General features: G+C 40.7%; 4 gene segments (V, D, J or C); 3 read left to right on the top strand and 1 right to left on the bottom strand.

Annotated features, from left to right (window-relative positions):
• Nucleotides 1-411: 411 nt before the first annotated feature.
• On the top strand, nt 412-917 carry LOC115579272 (Ig kappa chain V region 3381-like). The segment is given in 2 exon segments: nt 412-463; nt 571-917. Coding segments are annotated over 2 exon segments (399 nt in total).
• A 3805-nt stretch (nt 918-4722) lies between these two features.
• LOC115579537 (Ig kappa-b4 chain C region-like) lies at nt 4723-5948 on the bottom strand (the record flags this gene model as incomplete). The annotated part of the segment is given in 2 exon segments: nt 4723-5048; nt 5912-5948. Coding segments are annotated over 2 exon segments (363 nt in total), but the record flags the coding sequence as incomplete, so codon positions are not given.
• Nucleotides 5949-6642: 694 nt separating this feature from the next.
• On the top strand, nt 6643-7130 carry LOC115579271 (Ig kappa chain V region 3547-like). The segment is given in 2 exon segments: nt 6643-6694; nt 6802-7130. Coding segments are annotated over 2 exon segments (381 nt in total).
• Nucleotides 7131-13934: 6804 nt separating this feature from the next.
• Nucleotides 13935-14425, top strand: LOC115579270 (Ig kappa chain V region 3381-like). The segment is given in 2 exon segments: nt 13935-13986; nt 14094-14425. Coding segments are annotated over 2 exon segments (384 nt in total).
• Nucleotides 14426-16242: the final 1817 nt, after the last annotated feature.

Below are 16242 nucleotides of genomic sequence, written 5' to 3'. Positions count from 1 at the left end.
AGCAGAGGAGCTTCTAGTTCTGTTGATCTTCCTCAGATTGGATGAAACTGATCTTGAATGTTTCACTTCCCTCTCTCACAGGTTTCACTACTAAAGATAAAAAGTTAAAGGTTGCATTGTATTCCTCTGACGTATATATGTTAAAAACCCGAATTCACAAAGAAATCAACAATGGCATGCTGCTGATCAATGATCTGATCAAGTGATTGATCCATTGATAAACAGCATGATGAGAGTCATCCAAGTCCCTGTTGAAGTCAGTCAGAGCATTTCCATAGAGAGCCACTTTGCATCAGCAGCACCATGCTCCAGTGCTCTGGGAGAGTTTATAGTCCTGAGAGTTGAACACTGGATGACTGACAGCTGTCCTTCATGACAACAGAAGACACAGAAATCCTCCTCATCAAAAACATGACTTTGATCTGCGTCCTCATCTGGACTCTCCTCTGCTGCTGCTTCACAGGTAAAGTCCAGAGAATCAAACTCCTCTCCTCTATCAACATCCGTCCCTCTGAAATGAAGCCCACAAAACCATGACGCTGCTTTATGTTTTTGTCTCTGTGTCCTCAGAGTCCAGAGGTCAGATCACAGTGACTCAGCCTGGAGCAGTGAGCTCTGCTCTGGGAGGCTCCGTCACCATCAACTGTAGGACCAGTCAGGATGTTTATTATTATGACAGCGTCTACTATGGCAGCTACCATCTTTTAGCCTGGTACCAACAGAGAGATGGAGAAACTCCTAAACTTCTCATTTACAGGGCTAGCACTCGAGAATCAGGGATTCCAGGTCGTTTTACAGGCAGTGGATCAAACTCTGCCTTCAGTCTGACCATCAGTGGAGTTCAGGCTGAAGATGCAGCAGTTTACTACTGTCAGAGTTATCATGAAATCAACAGTCAGTATGTGTTCACACAGTGAAAAACCGTCGTACAAAAACCTCCCTCAGTCAGACTGAACAGAAACTGAACTGACTGCTGCAGCTGGAAGCTACTGCAGAGACTGATACACTTCACTGAGTACACACACACACAAACACACACACACACACACACACACACTCTCTCTCTCTCTCTCTCTCTCTCTCTCTCTCTCTGTCTCTCTCCCACACCAGTCGCTGGCTACAAGGCCACAAACATAAATAGCACTACATTTTTTTGGACTGATATTTGATCAAAAATCCAGTTGTATGCAGATGACATCCTGCTACATTTCACAAAATCCTCCTGCTCGTCATTTCACCAAACTGAATCATAGTAAAACTCAAGAGGCAATGTTGGCTTTACCATAACTTTCCCTGGTCCAGTCTAAAATATGAAAGCTCCTCAACAGTAAACTTTTGGTAGCAACTCACAAAGTATCAAGTGATCTGGCATATGTTTGCCAAAACAAAAACAGGAAGAAGGCTTTGGCACATATATTTGAATGTTTGACGCTGTGGAAAGTTAAAACTAATGAGATGTCTGCACACTTACACATTCAGAGCTAATCTTTAATAGTGATAGTTGTTTTCCCTTACTGTGAGGTAAGAGAGATGGCAGATGTGATGTTTACATATCTAGGGGCCCCGGAGCAATTAAACAGCTCCCTATGTGTGTTCGTAAAGATTAGCTGGAGGACAGGCCCATATGGAGCAATAAAACTGAGTTTATCTCCCATACTAGTTGTTCAGAGCTGACTTAAGGTATACATCGCCATATAAGCGTGAAGAAACAATTCGATCCATTTTAGGTTCCAAGACATGACCTCAGCGGAAGTTAGATAATGTACAGGAGGAGGCAGACTAACTTCTCCTTCTACTATTGGATAGATGGACCATCAATCCACCAAAGTGACCAATTAGAAGAAGTGGGATGATGCAGTAAATAGACTTTAAAAAGGCCCGCACAAGCGGAGAAGGGTGTGGTATTTTCTAGATTTCCGAGATCGAAGGATAGGATTTCTGTTAGAGCAGAGGGCAAACCATTGGGCAGAACTTTGTCATAAATTTGAGAAACCCAGGTAGCAGCTGTGCCTGGACGGACGCTGACATTGAGATCTGTTTTCAATAAAGATTGCTCTAACATTCCACCAGCCTGGCTTCCGCAGAATAATTTATCAACATACTACACACCGACACCTTTGATGAAGAAAGCCCAGACACTACACTAACTCAAATGTGTTGATCTGAGATCATTCTGAATAAAAATAAAGATGTCATGTCAATGATAAGAGATCGTTTCACAGGAAAAAAAAAATGAAAAAAAAACCCCAACAGAACTTCAAAGGGAACTTCATTAAAATTCTTCCTTGGAACGAGGATATGGTTGTATATGGGGACGTGGCGGTATGTGAGGACCAGTGTTGGGGAAGTAGTGTTTGCTCGTCACTTGTTACATCTTTAAAAAGTAATCCCTTACTTTACTTAGTCACCCTCTATGGAAATTAACTTTTTATGTTACTCATTACTTTTATGGTGCTCGACTTTGGGCACAACCCCATCTCATTTCCTATCTATGACAACATAGCATATGGGGACGCGGTGGTATGTGAGGACTAGGAAGCATGTAACAACATTCACCACCTTCCTCTTCCTCCGCTGGTGGCCCGGAATCTGCCAGTGAAAAAGACTGGAACATTTGGTCATCATGTTGTATGATATAATTAATATCAAATTGATAGGTCGTCTGTGGACCACTGTTTTATCCCCATAATTTAAATTTGTCATAACAATGTCAGTGTCATGAAGAATAAATTGATTAATGCAACATATTTGTGTTTTTTGCTTTGATATTTGCACATACAGTACAACACAATTCAAGTTCATCAAGCTTTTGCAGAATTTCTAAATAATTTCTCGGACAAGAAGATTGCAGGACGTGTCTAATGTTAGAAACATTTTGTCCTTTTCTCAGAATGTCAGGTTTGATGCGGGCAGTCGATCTGTGATACATGTGAAGAAACAAACTCATATACACAGGAACTCAACTCAGAATATTAAAACCTGGTCCTTCCATGCTAGCTCACCCTGAATTCAAAACGTTTCACAGTTAATGACAGGGATTTCCTTGAAAAAGAATGATGTTATAAGTGTGTTGTGCTTATTTTTATTTGCCTAAGAGATGAATTTCATAACTGTTCATCTAGAAGTTATTTGGTCATGCAATTAAAAATTAGGTGCCACAGATCTCAGCATGAAAGCCACAAATCTTTGACACTTTTTTTGTATGTTTGTCTTGCTTCAAATATATATGACGATTCTCAGATTACTCCTAAGTGAGTTTAATTTGAAGACATAAACACATGACAGGAGTTATTCTTGCAATAATATTTGTAAAAATCACTGAGTTGACCAGTTGGTCTTTATTGTTTTAACATTCAGAGAATATCAGCTCTACTGCAAAATAAAGAAATGGAAATGTCAGACTATGATGAACCTGGAGAAAGAGAGGGCGTGAAGCTGAAGCTGCACTTGATTTTAAAAACAAATCAGTCGGTTTGCAGCATTTTTCACCGTCAACCAACAGTGCTCTCTGAGATTTCTCTCTTTTTCTCCGCTCCCACCTTGTGTCACTTGATACCTCTATTCATTTTTTTGCTAGCTAAACTCAGTCAACTTCCAACTTCCAACCTCCAACTTCTAAAAACCACACTCAGGTGGTCCACTCGATTCAGTCTTGAAATTCCCAGAAGGCATTGCTTCATTTTAACCTTTGCAAACAACTACTCAAATAAAAAAATGCAGGTAGATTTGTTTTTTTTTTAAACTATGCATGTTTTGGAACATCTGAATAAGACATTTCGCTACAAAACAATGCAGAGTGATATAAAAGTTTGTGACTGTAGAAGGTAACAATGACTGTGATATAGAGACTCGTATGTGGCATATAAATAGTGATTAGATATTCTGGTATTTAGTGTGTTGGAGTAAGAGACATTTGGTTTCCCTTTGGCTTAAAAACTTTATTGACGCTTGAAACAGCCGGCAGTAGCAAGCTTGGGACAATTCTGTGATTTGTCGGGTGGCCCAAATGGCCCACGAGGGTCGTTGGCCAGTCAATTATTCATTTGCGGCCACCTTTTGATGCAGCCACTCTGCTTTATATTTATTCATTTAATTATTTATTTATTTATAGTGGCATTTGCCCACATGTTGATAGAAAGAGAGAAAGATTACTGCAAGCTACACAAATTACACTTTAAAACTTTGATGAATCTGGAGAAAGAGAAGGAGTTATAACTTTACGCAGTTGTAACTCAGATTTTTATTCCAATTGCCGAATTATTGTTCCTTTATTGAGATTTTTTCATTAAAAAATTCAAAACAACTTTCAGGAACGACCTCATCATCTTAAAGGCAAGATGATTGTAATGACAAGTGACTTTAAAAAGCTGTATTATTACCAAAATTGATTAGAATTCATACAGAAAACTTGGTCAGATAAAATCAACAGTCTTAAAACCATTGAAAAGTAATCTGGAAAAAATGTATTTCTGATGTGGCCGTGTGCATCAATCTGACAAATGTTCCTCATAAATCATGTATGTTGAAAAAGAAGGTCAAAGACATGTCACATTTATAATAAAGGTAATGAAATATTTATTGTTGTAAAATGTTGAAATAGAAGCAAGAAGACATTAATGTTGAAACATGTTGAGAGAAAGAGAGAACAGAGAGAGAGCTGAGAGCAGTATGAGAGTAAAACCAGCAGCAGAGTCCCAGTGAGTCAGGTCAGGACTGGGAACACTGGTCTCTCCTCAGTGTCTCTGAGACTGGAGTCTGGGAGCCCTGGGTGGCCTCACAGGTCACAGAGCCCACCTTCCTCCACTGGTCTGCAGGGAGCCTCAGGGTGCTGCTCCAGCTGTAGCGGCCGTCCTTCTCCAGCACCCCGGGGCTCCTGCTCTGCTCCCAGCTGCTGCTGCTGCTGCTGCTGCTGCTGCCGTCCACCTTCCAGGACAGACTCCAGTCTGAGGGGAAGCCCTTGTTGGCCAGACACATGAGCATGGCCTTCCCCTGCTGCAGCTCCTCACTGGAGGGGGGCAGCACCGTCAGGGTGGGGACGACTCGACCCACTGCAGAGAGAGAGATTCATGACGTTTATATGAGCTCAACTAAACTCCATCCTGTTGGCTGCAGCAGAGGAGCTTCTAGTTCTGTTGGTCTTCCTCAGATTGGATGAAACTGATCTTGAATGTTTCACTTCCCTCTCTGAGCTCAGTAACCATGGCAACAGACAGGCATCACTGCTGAACCATGATGACAGACAGGTTTCAGTACTAAAGATAAAAAGTTCAAATTGGCACACTGTAAATCTAGTGCATACTTTATAATTAATAAACATTCAGAGGTTCATGGTGAAACACACGATGAAGATTGTGAGACTTTTAGTGTTTAAACTCTCTTAAATGTTTCTTGTCTTGAGCCAAAACCTCATAAATGATCAAATGTGTTTGTTCTCTTCATGTCAGCGGAAATCATCACTGAACAGTCAGGCTGCATTACTGAAACATTCAGATTCATTCTGTTAAATACTCAACTACTTTTTAAAGCTCATGAAGAAAATTATGGACTGAATTTAAAATAGTTTGGGAGAAACATGGTGTAATACACATGCACATTAAACACTGAACCAAATGTTACTGACAGAATTATTGAGTCTGAATATTTAAACTTAACATTTTAAACATATTTTCTTAATACAGAGTAAAGTTGAGTCGTTTTCTACTAAAAATTGATCAGAATCTTGAAAATTACAGCTAAAGTTTGAGAGGAGTAGATTTCAGTCTAGTTAATGACACTGTGAAGCCTTCAAGAATTATTCTAAATATATCACATTTCAAATATCAGGTAAAGTATTGCTATAGGGTCTATAGCCATGAAGTTCACATAGAAAATATACAACATTTGTGTCATTAAAGGAGTCAAATGTACTTACAGTTAACATTCAGTCTGGTTCCTCCACCGAACGTGTACCACAGTGATACAAACTCATTGAGCCGCCGTACAAAAACCTCTGACTGTAGAGAGACACGGCTCTCTGACTTTGACACAAACATACTCAACAAACACGTTTCCAGTTTACCCAGTTTATGTTATAGTGGCTGATTATGATGGTTTAAGTGTTAAACACAGACTCCAAATGTATGAATATGTATTTAATGTTTTCCTTGTGGAATGTCAAACTTCTACAAGCAAAATTATGTATTTTTTCAAAGTAAATCATTTCAAATAACCCCTGCTAATAGTAACTAATTATCATGAACAAGTGTTCATTGTGGATTATCAGTTGAAAAAAAACAAACAATTTCCAATAATTCTGTCAACAATGATGTTGAGTTGTGTGGCAGTTAATTACGAGAATTTCACAAAATACTCTGAAGAAAAGTTGACCATTAACCTCAAACCAAAGACACATACAGATGAGCTCTGACACATTCCTGATCAATAATCTGATTCAGTGATTGATCCATTGATAACCAGCATGATGAGAGTAATCCAAGTCCCTGTTGGAGTCAGTCAGAGCATTTCCATAGAGAGCCACTTTGCATCAGCAGCACCATGCTCCAGTGCTCTGGGAGAGTTTATAGTCCTGAGAGTTGAACACTGGATGACTGACAGCTGTCCTTCATGACAACAGAAGACACAGAAATCCTCCTCATCAAAAACATGACTTTGATCTGCGTCCTCATCTGGACTCTCCTCTGCTGCTGCTTCACAGGTAAAGTCCAGAGAATCAAACTCCTCTCCTCTATCAACATCCGTCCCTCTGAAATGAAGCCCACAAAACCATGACGCTGCTTTATGTTTTTGTCTCTGTGTCCTCAGAGTCCAGAGGTCAGTACACAGTGACTCAGCCTGGAGCAGTGAGCTCTGCTCTGGGAGGCTCCGTCAGCATCAACTGTCGGACCAGTCAGGATGTTTATGATGATGGTGACCACTATTTAGCCTGGTACCAACAGAGAGACGGAGAAACTCCAAAACTTCTCATTTATGCTGCTAGCACTCGAGCATCAGGGATTCCAGGTCGTTTTACAGGCAGTGGATCAAACTCTGCCTTCACTCTGACCATCAGTGGAGTTCAGGCTGAAGATGCAGCAGTTTACTACTGTCAGAGTGCTCACTACATCAACAGTCAGTGGGTGTTCACACAGTGAAAAACCGTCGTACAAAAACCTCCCTCAGTCAGACTGAACAGAAACGGGGCGGCTGTAGCTCAGTGGGTAGAGCTGGTTGACTGGTGATCAGAAGATCACTGGTTCGAATCCCGGCTCCCCAGGGCGGGACTGAGCTACATGTCGAAGTATCCTTGAGCAAGATACTGAACCCCAAAGTTGCTCCTGATGTGCAGTTGGCACCTTGTGTGAAGGCAGCCACTGCCATCAGTAAGGGTCCTGCGATGAACTGGCGACTCATCCAGGGTGAACCCTGGCCTACGCCCATAGATGAAACTGGATTTGGCCCCAGTAAGCCCCGCAACCCCTTAGGGGGGAAAAAGCAGCAACATCCCGCGACCCTCACGGATAATCGGAAAAAGAAAACGGAACGGAACCAACAGAGAGACGGAGAAACTCCAAAACTTCTCATTTACTATGCTAGCACTCGAGCATCAGGGATTCCAGGTCGTTTTACAACCGAGAAAACATCAAACTCTGCCTTCACTCTGACCATCAGTGGAGTTCAGGCTGAAGATGCAGCAGTTTACTACTGTCAGAGTGCTCACTACATCAACAGTCAGTGGGTGTTCACACAGTGAAAAACCGTCGTACAAAAACCTCCCTCAGTCAGACTGAACAGAAACTGAACTGACTGCTGCAGCTGGAAGCTACTGCAGAGACTGATACACTTCACTGAGGACAGACACACACACACACACACACACTTCTTCGATCCTGGTCACATTATGATTCCACGTTCATATCTCATTTGCTAAATATTTGAGGCGGGCCAACCTGGGACAACTAATGACAAAAGTCTTGATCTATACAAGACTTTAGCATGTCAAGTCTTCCTGACTCAGTCTACTGGAGCTTAGTCTGTTGCTCCAGGACAGACTGTCACCATCAGATGTGAAGTCAGTTCAGATGTTGGTTAACACTTGCAGTTGTATCTTCAGAAGGTGAGAAGCTCCTGAACTCCTCATTTGTAAAGCTCGATCCCGTCAGTCTGGGGTCTCAGATGCATAGATACAGAGACACTTCAGAGGATTAAGACATGATGACAGAATCAGACTGACCTGGAGGCCATTCTCCACCTTAAGCCTTCACAAAAGGCCGTCTTCTCACCCTGATTGACTGAGAGGAGAATTTCCCAAACTGCTTCTCCTCATTAATTAGCCGCCAGTCTCACAGCCTGTACACAGTGATCTGAATCCACTGCATCAGTGTAGGGGAGGTTTGAAATTTAGCCCAAATAAAACACATAGCAAGTCTTTCAACATAATTTTTAAAGCATTTCTGGTCAAATGTGAACTTCATACAATTTATATTTTAGCTGGACATTTCATTTTGAACAAAGCTCATCACACTCCGTCTCTAATGGGCTTGTGTTCATAGAAAAGCACATCACTTGTAATCAGGGTTGGGAGGATTACTTTAAAAATGTAGTCTAGGCGCGCAGGTGGTCGAGTGGTTAGAGCGCATGCCATAAAACGCAGCCGACCCCGGTTTGATTCCGGCCGGAGGTCCTTTGCTGCATGTCACCTCCCCCTCTCTCTCCCATGTTTCCTCTCTGTCTACTGCTAATAAAGGTGTCTATGCCACAAAAAATCTTTAAAAAAATAAATGTAGTCCGATACAATTACTAATTACCTGTTAAAAAATGTAGTCAGTAACGTAATCCAAGTACCACAATATTAAAGTAATGTAACTTGATTACTTTAAGTTACTTTTGGATTACCTAAATACAAATGCAAATAAAGACAAGAAAGAAGAAATATCCATAATCCATATCCATACATCACATATTACAATAATAATAATAATAATAATATGGTAACAAGTATTATTAGTGTTACTGTAACTACTATTTCTAGTGATAGCAGTAGTAAAACACCCCCACATATAGGATGTGTGTCACTTATATGTCCCCCAAAATTACCCATACAATTTCCTAATATAATCATGCTATTTAAATACCTTGTTGTGATCTAAAGTGTTAGTGACCATTTCAGTCACTGCAGGTGTTTCAGGCAATTTTGTAACGTACAAGCCTCACAAGGTGGCAGTAGCTACATCTCAAGTGCCTATGGGGCCCTCGCAAGTCAACGAGTTTTCCACGATGAAGTCCGTGCAAATGTTTCACAATAAAAGCCTACTAAGCTATTTATGCTAGAGGACTTTTAATTCGAGACGGACACAGGAAGTGTTGAGTTTGTATTAACAATGTAATGTCTTTATCTTAACAGGGCAAACGGGAGCGAACCAAAACGAGCCTTCGTACTACAGCATGTTAAATTATATCAGAAATAAAAACTTCTGTGATCATTTAGCTAAATTATGTTACGGTATTCACATTTGATAGACATGCTCAAACTTCAAAACTACCAAAAAACCTACACACGTACTGTCCCGGTCACCAGCAGCACCACCCACAGACCCAGTAGTAGTACCCAGGCTTGGGGAGTAACGGACTACATGTAACGGCGTTACGTAATTAGGATACAAAAAAACAGTAACTGTATTCCGTTACAGTTACAGAAAAAAAAGACGTAATCAGATTACAGATACATCTGGAAAAAAATGGGATTATTAGTTGGATTACAATTAAAATATATGATGATGATCGATTAATAAATGTGAATGAATTAATCTAACAATTGCCAATGCGGCAATGCCGTATGCACGCGCGCACACATTACTACAGTTCACTACAAGTCAGTCACAACGACGCTCTGCTCTCAAGTGAAGCCAGACGGCTCATTATGGCCTCGAGCGCTAGAGAAAAAAATGCTTTCACTGCGTGGAAATTTCGCCATTACTTTGTTTCTTAAGAAGTGAGAGGGAACAACATCACTGTACAGTGCAAGCTATGCCTCCCAGCTGTGCACACTGTCATCGTCCAAGGACTCCACATCTAATTTAAAGAAACATTTAATGGTAAGCGAAACTGCGAACGTTAGCTAGCTACACAGAAATTCTGTTAGCTAAAGTTAACATTAGTTAGCCTGCTAACCAGACTCGGACTATCATTGTTTCAACTACTGCTACTACTGCTGCTGCTGCTGCTGCTGCTACTAGGTACTACTACTGGGTCTGTGGGTGGTGCTGCTGGTGACCGGGATGGTACGTGTTTAGGTTTTTTGGTAGTTTTGAAGTCTCGTTTTGGTTCACTCCCGTTTGCCCTGTTAAAATGAAGACATTACATTGTTAATACAAACTCAACACTTCCTGTGTCAGTCTCAAATTAAAAGTCCTCTAGCATAAATAGCTTAGTAGGCTTTTATTGTGAAACATTTGCACGGACTTCATCGTGGAAAACTCGTTGACTTTCGAGGGCCCCATAGGCACTTGAAATGTAGCTACTGCCACCTTGTGAGGCTTGTACGTTACAAAATTGCCTGAAACACCTGCAGTGACTGAAATGGGTCACTAACACTTAGATCACAACAAGGTATTAAAATAGCATGATTATAATAGGAAATTGTATGGGTAATTTTGGGGGACAAATAAGTGACACACATCCTATATGTGGGGGTGTTTTACTACTGCTATTACTAGAAATAGGCCTAGTAGTTAAAATAAAACTAATAATAATTGTTACCATTATTATTATCATTATTATTATTATTATTATTATTATTGTAATATGTGATGTAATTCTTGAATACAGCTGAATAGTTAGTAGTCAATGAATAAAACTGAATAAATCTAACATACCCTACAATTAATTACATTTTTAATTTGCTTTATGTGTTCCTCAGAGGAAGTCTTTATTTGCATTTGTATTGAGGTAATCCAAAAGTAACTTAAAGTAATCAAGTTACATTACTTTAATATTATGGTACTTGGATTACGTTACTGACTACATTTTTTAACAGGTAATTAGTAACTGTATCGGACTACATTTTTAAAGTAACCCTCCCAACCCTGGTAGTACCTACAGTAAGCACGTAGTAGTAGTAGCAGTAGTAGACGTAGCTGTAATAATGACAGCCCAACCTGGTTAGCAGGCTAACTAATGTTAACTTTAGCTAACAGAATTTCTGTGTAGCTAGCTAACGTTCGCAGTTTCGCTTACCATCAAATGTTTCTTTAAATTAGATGTGGAGTCCTTGGACGATGACAGTGTGTGCACAGCTGGGAGGCATAGCTTGCACTGTGCAGTGATGTTGTTCCCTCTCACTTCTTTAGAAACAAAGTAATGGCGAAATTTCCATGCAGTGCAAGCATTTTTTTCTCTAGCGCTTGAGGCCATAATGAGCCGTCTGGCTTCACTTGAGAGCAGAGCGTCGTTGTGACTGACTTGTAGTGAACTGTAGTAATGTGTGCACGTGTGCATACGGCATTGCCGCATTGGCAAGTGTTAGATTCATTCATTCATTCACATTCATCCAACATTCATCATCATATATTTTAATTGTAATCCAATTTATAATCCCAATTTTTTCCAGATGTATCTGTAATCTGATTACGTCTTTTTTTTCTGTAACTGTAGTAACATGTAGTCCGTTACTCCCCAAGCCTGCTTGTAATGTATGTTAAAATGACCCTGCTGATAATGATACGATGATGATATAAAATACTGATAATATCCTTCAAATGCAATAAATTCTCTTCACACTTTACAGTTTATAGGATTCATTTTACTTTGTGGACACTTGTAAAAACATGTGAGTCTTCAACCAATTGCACACTTCATACATGAGACACGCACAGTTTAAATGTCAGAAACCTTGCCCAACCCCAGCTCCTGCTTTATGTTTTTGTCTCTCGTCATCATGCAAAAACCTCCCTTGGTCAGAATGAATAGAATCTGAACTTACTTCTGCAGCTGACTGTGTGGGCTGCAGCTCCCCCTGCTGGCCAGTCTGAATCATAGTGTAAATACAAGTTAATTCAAAGTATTCTTTGAAAAAACTAATTGTGACAGTTTATGGTCACATGCTCGTGGATGATTTAGTTTGTACTGTTTTCCAATGTGATAAATATGTTGAATCTGGATCATAAAAATATGGTTTTCTAGGCTTCCTGCAGGAGACAACATGCCTTCACCTCAACAAAGATTTAAGGAGGAGCTCTTAAGTACTGCCCATAGCAAATTAATATTATGGCTTATAATTTAAAGTCACTAATTTCTTAACAGTGAATAGTTAAAACCATACAAATTGGAATAGAAAAAAAGGCACACAGCTCCCAGTAGTGAGAGCAAAGCTTTATCTCACCTCTGTGTCCACACTGGTTTATAGCTGCCCTGCAGAGTTTATCCTGCAGATCCAGTGTTTTCTTGTGTTGTTGAATCAAATCTCTGTGTCCTTTTGAGAAAGTACTGACAGGTGTGATTCTGAGGACAGACAGAATGGACAACGCCATTATCTGAAACATGACACATAATTAATAAATAAATTGAATGAAGCGCCACAAAGTGAGAGGTCTTCAGCTTGTACATGTGAAGCCTTTATTTAAGATTTTGTTTTCGTTTCAGTTTTACAGTTTTGACCGATTCTGCAGCTGCTGAGGTTAAATATCCTCGATCATTTGGATCATACTGTTTGTCCTTCTGTAGTATTGTTTCCAGGCAAGCTTCAGATTTAACGAAAGAAAATGTACAACATTTTTCAATTGATTATTCAAAATTTTATTACAAATGTGAACATAAGATGTTGTGCCAGTGCAGCCCTGCCCTAAAGAATGTGATCATCTCAGTGCTGATGTCTGTTTCCTGGAACCAAAACAGCAAACCAGATACGTTGTTACTTACATAAGTTAGATAGTGCTCTTTTAGATATGATAATGTAAAACTGATAGCATCACAATACTAGCATGACAGCATGTAATTTATCACTGAATAGTGATGTAACTTCATGGTACAACATGAAGAAAACCATGTCTAAAGTCTTTAAGAACAGTATATCATTGTATGCTGATGATACACTACATTTTTGTTCAAATAGGTGTGATGACAGAAACAGAGTGGGACAGAAAGACACAGAGTTGCAGATAGAACGAGTAAAAGCAGTAAAATAACCAGTAATACAACTCGACCCACTGCAGAGAGAGAGATTAATAAAGTTTATATGAGCTCAACTAAACTCCATCCTGTTGGCTGCAGCAGAGGAGCTTCTAGTTCTGTTGGTCTTCCTCAGATTGGATGAAACTGATCTTGAATGTTTCACTTCCCTCTCTGAGCTCTGTAACCATGGCAACAGACAGGCATCACTGCTGAACCATGACGACAGACAGGTTTCAGTACTAAAGATAAAAAGTTAAAGGTTGCATTTTGTTCCTCTGACGTATTTATGTTAAAAACCCAAATTCACAAAGAAATCAGCAATAGCATGCTGCTGATCAATGATCTGATACAGTGATTGATCCATTGATAACTCAACTCAACTCAACTCAACTTTATTTATAAAGCGCTTTAAGCAGCCACAGCTGGGACAAAGTGCTGTACATAAAACATAGGAAACAACAAGTAGAATAAAATAAATAAAAAAACAATAAAATAATAAAAATGTTAAAACAATAAAAACAATAAAAACAATAAGACATTAAAACACTAAACAACAGCAGAGTCTCAAGCTGGGTTGAAGGCCAAGGAATAAAAATGATAAACAGCATGATGAGAGTAATCCAAGTCCCTGTTGGAGTCAGTCAGAGCATTTCCATAGAGAGCCACTTTGCATCAGCAGCACCATGCTCCAGTGCTCTGGGAGAGTTTATAGTCCTGAGAGTTGAACACTGGATGACTGACAGCTGTCCTTCATGACAACAGAAGACACAGAAATCCTCCTCATCAAAAACATGACTTTGATCTGCGTCCTCATCTGGACTCTCCTCTGCTGCTGCTTCACAGGTAAAGTCCAGAGAATCAAACTCCTCTCCTCTATCAACATCCGTCCCTCTGAAATGAAGCCCACAAAACCATGACGCTGCTTTATGTTTTTGTCTCTGTGTCCTCAGAGTCCAGAGGTCAGATCACAGTGACTCAGCCTGGAGCAGTGAGCTCTGCTCTGGGAGGCTCCGTCACCATCAACTGCAGGACCAGTCAGGATGTTTATGTTTACAACAGTAACCACTATTTAGCCTGGTACCAACAGAGAGATGGAGAAACTCCTAAACTTCTCATTTACTATGCTAGCACTCGAGCATCAGGGATTCCAGGTCGTTTTACAGGCAGTGGATCAAACTCTGCCTTCACTCTGACCATCGGTGGAGTTCAGGCTGAAGATGCAGCAGTTTACTACTGTCAGAGTTTTCACTATCCCAACAGTCAAGCTGTGTTCACACAGTGAAAAACCGTCGTACAAAAACCTCCCTCAGTCAGACTGAACAGAAACTGAACTGACTGCTGCAGCTGGAAGCTACTGCAGAGACTGATACACTTCACTGAGGACACACACACACACACACACACACACACACACAGTTTTATCAAGCAGATTCATAATGTCATACACTGATGCTCCATGCACCAATATTCTTTTATCAGAACAGAACTTCAGTGACAAACTTGTTTCGGTAGAAAACCAGTTAATTCCTCCATCACAGCTTCTCACCATGAAACCAATGAAACAGGACCCAGTTAAACAAACAAAGTTTACATTTTGAGAGAGAATTTATAACGAAGCATGGCACACAACGAGAACTAACAGTTTACCATTAATGATTCTCTGCCCTGCTTCTGATGTGAAGGCTTTTCCACACATGGCTGATGGTCAGCAGCATCCTGAATAAAGCTCGGACAGCAATGTCCTGCTCGTGATATATATCGGTTTAGCCAACAGCAGCTAATGATCAGCTGTGACCTGAAGAGCAATAAATGTAACCATATGATGAATGCTGATCTACACTTTGTAGGTTTGGAATACTCATCTCATTTTCATAGACCTGTTTCATTGAGTATAACTGATACAGAAGTGCAGATTCTTCTACACCTATCACGATTTAAATGAACTTACCAAGAAAAGAGGAGTAGTTTAAAAATAAGAGGATTCATGCTAGATACAAGGAAATACCCTCCTTGGACAGAAGAATGTAGAAATACCAGCCTATCTCTAAAAGCCTGTTACCTGTGTAGTTGAGGTAAATTGTAGTGTCTATGTGTTTCTTGCACACCCTGGACTCTAAGACAATAGGGTATATTGAGAAGATAGGATGGGACAGAACTAGATGCTCCCCTGTAGACAAGAGTGGGAATGCGAAAGTGCAAAGTTCTCCATGACCAGGAGCCTTGATCAGCTCTGAGGTGGGCATCAGAGATAAGCTACAGGAAAGGGCCCACACCAGACGTTCGGAGCTGACTCAACTATATATTGTCATGTAAGTACAGAGGGACCATCCTGTCCACTTAAGCTGACATCAGCAAAGTTAAGTAACAAACACAAGAGTTATTTCATAGGGGGTGTCAGGCAGACCCGTCCTTATTTTCTCCCATTGGACAGATGAACCTTTAATCCAACAAAGTGACCAATTAGGAGAAGTAGGCGGGTTTGGAAAATAGACTCTAAAAGAGGCCTGCACAACAAAGAAAGAGGGGTGGTAATTGGTAGATCTCCTAAGATTGAAGGCTCGATAGGATTTCTGATAGGGCAGAGGGCGAAGCATTTGGGAATTGCATTTGCCAGAGATTGAGAACCCAGACGTGCGGCCGTACTCTGTTCGGACGCCGGCTTGAAATCTGTTTCAACAAAGATATGACAGGAAACAGGGGGAGAGAGGGGGGAGTGACACGCAGCAAAGGGACCAGGGCCAGGAGTCGAACCCAGGTCCGCGCGCTCTACCAACTGAGCTAAACGGCGCCCCGTGATCCTCTTTTGTAGAGGGAGTTACCCAGTTTTCACTGAAATGTTAGTACATGGACTTGAGACAAAGACATCTGTCCAACTCTAACTAATAAAGACTTCTGCCCACATGTCCAAAACTTCTGCTAGGAGTTTAATCAGCAAGAGCTCAGAGAACCTCAACAACTTTTCCGTCCTCTTGCAACAAGCACTGTCACTCTAATGTCACCGCTGAGACGCCCATCGTCACAGGCGATGCCCACCTCCAACTTCTTCCTCCACCAGACCCTGAGACCCTGCATTCCTTCTCTCTTCTATCTTCCTTGTCC

Source organism: Sparus aurata, chromosome 3, assembly GCF_900880675.1.
Source record: "Sparus aurata chromosome 3, fSpaAur1.1, whole genome shotgun sequence".
Lineage (NCBI taxonomy): Eukaryota > Metazoa > Chordata > Actinopteri > Spariformes > Sparidae > Sparus > Sparus aurata.
Note: the sequence above shows the minus strand (reverse complement) of the source record. Positions and strands in the feature narration are given on the sequence as shown.